This window comes from Mesoplodon densirostris, chromosome 12, assembly GCF_025265405.1.
Source record: "Mesoplodon densirostris isolate mMesDen1 chromosome 12, mMesDen1 primary haplotype, whole genome shotgun sequence".
NCBI classification, from domain to species: Eukaryota; Metazoa; Chordata; class Mammalia; order Artiodactyla; family Ziphiidae; genus Mesoplodon; species Mesoplodon densirostris.
This window is the reverse complement of record NC_082672.1, coordinates 82,783,827-82,785,498: the sequence shown is the minus strand read 5'-3', so window position 1 is coordinate 82,785,498 and position 1,672 is coordinate 82,783,827. Positions and strand designations below refer to the sequence as shown.

The 1,672-nt window shown below is 46.7% G+C and overlaps 1 protein-coding gene across 1 annotated transcript; it reads left to right on the top strand.

The window, feature by feature from the left end:
* Positions 1–252: 252 nt before the first annotated feature.
* LOC132499879 (low molecular weight phosphotyrosine protein phosphatase-like) lies at positions 253–1,376 on the top strand. The gene is made up of 2 exons (XM_060114558.1): positions 253–723; positions 1,239–1,376. The coding sequence occupies exons 1-2, from the start codon at positions 253–255 to the stop codon at positions 1,374–1,376; spliced, it is 609 nt and encodes a 202-aa protein (XP_059970541.1).
* The last annotated feature ends 296 nt before the right edge of the window (positions 1,377–1,672 follow it).

Below are 1,672 nucleotides of genomic sequence, written 5' to 3'. Positions count from 1 at the left end.
GAAGCCCTCAAATTATAAGATTTTCATGAACTGCAGAACTGTGTCTTTAACAAAAATACTACATAAGAAAAAAACAGTTGGACTTAGGTACAACTCTCCTATTCTGAGATTTTGCTAAATTCTGATATACACAATAACTAAATTGGCCAGGAACTGAAGACTTGCTGTCCTTAATTTCACTTTTATGCAAAGGCGAGAATGTCATTCATTCAGGCATCAATCTTAATTAAGACTTCTTGGTGTGGGGGGAAGATGGCCGAGCAGGTGACCAAGTCGGGGGTATTCGCGTGTCTGGGTAACATCTGTCTATTACCTACTGCAGAAGCAGTCTTCAGGAAACTTGTAACTGATCAAAACGTTTCAGATACTTGGAGGATGGACAGTGCAGTGACATCCATGTATGAACTAGGAAACCCTCCTGATTATCGCGGGCGGGCTTGCATGAAGAAGCATGGTACTCCCATGAGTCACATTGCCCGGCAGGTTATCAAAGAAGATTTTGCTGCTGCTTTTGACTGTATACTACGTATGGATGAAAGTAACCAGAGAGATTTGAATAGAAAAAGTAACCAAGTTAAAAACTGTAGAGTGAAAATTGAACTACTTGGGAGCTACGAGCCACAAAAACAACTCATTTTTGAAGATCGCTATGACGGCAGTGATACTTACTTTGAGACCATCTACCAGCAGTGTGTGCAGTGCTGCAGAGCTGCCCTAGAGAAGGTCGGCTGACCCGGGTCCAGTCCTGTGTGGCCCAAGCTCATCCCCCCAGCCCGGGGGCTCAGTCGAGTGTCACAGTGTCACCCTTCCCTAGCTCAAGGCCACGGGCCTTTCTTCAGTTGACTCACGTTTCTTACCTTAAAAAATAATTGTAGATGGAAATCAGTTGTGTTTGGCGGAAGAATAAATAAAAATTTTTGATTCAGACCGTTTATGAGGTGAAGAAGAATCAGAAGGCAGTGCTTCCACTGTCCATTTTGGGTGATGTGTGATGTTTGCCCATCTGCTCAGGGTCAGGCAGTAGTCTGGGCAGAGTAAGTGCATAAGTAAGCAAGTTGCTTCCACTTGAGTCACCTGTTCATGGAAGAAGCTGGAGGCCCTGCAGCCACAGAGGCCTTGCCCCGCTACCTCCATCTTCAGCAGAGTGTGGGCTCTCCTCCTTGAGGCTGCAGCCCCAAGACAGGTCCCCGTGTAGAGGACTAGATGAGCAACAGCTCTCCTCCACTCACTGTTTATAGTGGGCGACCCGAAATCCTGAGAGGACACAGTCACAGATCCGTCTGAGTGACGGTCGCTTAGAAGCAGGGAGAGTTCAGAGGAACGACTTCCAGTCCTCGGTATCGGGAGGCTCCCCGGTGGGAGACGTTGAGTCTTGAACCCACTTGGGCCTGAGGGATGAGCAAGGCAGCTTTCCCACCAGGTCACCAGGGGTGACAGAGGCAGAAACACGGCGAGGTCTTGGCAAGAAAACTGAGCAAACTTGTGTCCGGCTTCCTGTGGAATTGCTCCATGAGATTCTTATCCTGAAAACTTGAGAGGTTAAGTGGATTGAGAATTTGATAATGGTATCCCTAAAAAGTAAAGAATTGAGAAAAAATGTTTCACTGCAACTAGAACATAGGAAAGTAAGGCACTTCGAAAGTTATACCCTAGTGCCCTAATCATTCAGTCA

Excerpts from the sequence above, each read along its gene's own strand:
- LOC132499879 (XM_060114558.1), top strand. The coding sequence starts at position 253 with ATGGCCGAGCAGGTGACCAAGTCGGGGGTATTCGCGTGTCTGGGTAAC. Across the intron at positions 724-1,238 it reads GCAGAGCTGCCCTAGAGAAG|TGGGCGACCCGAAATCCTGA; the intron begins GTCGGCTGACCC and ends CACTGTTTATAG.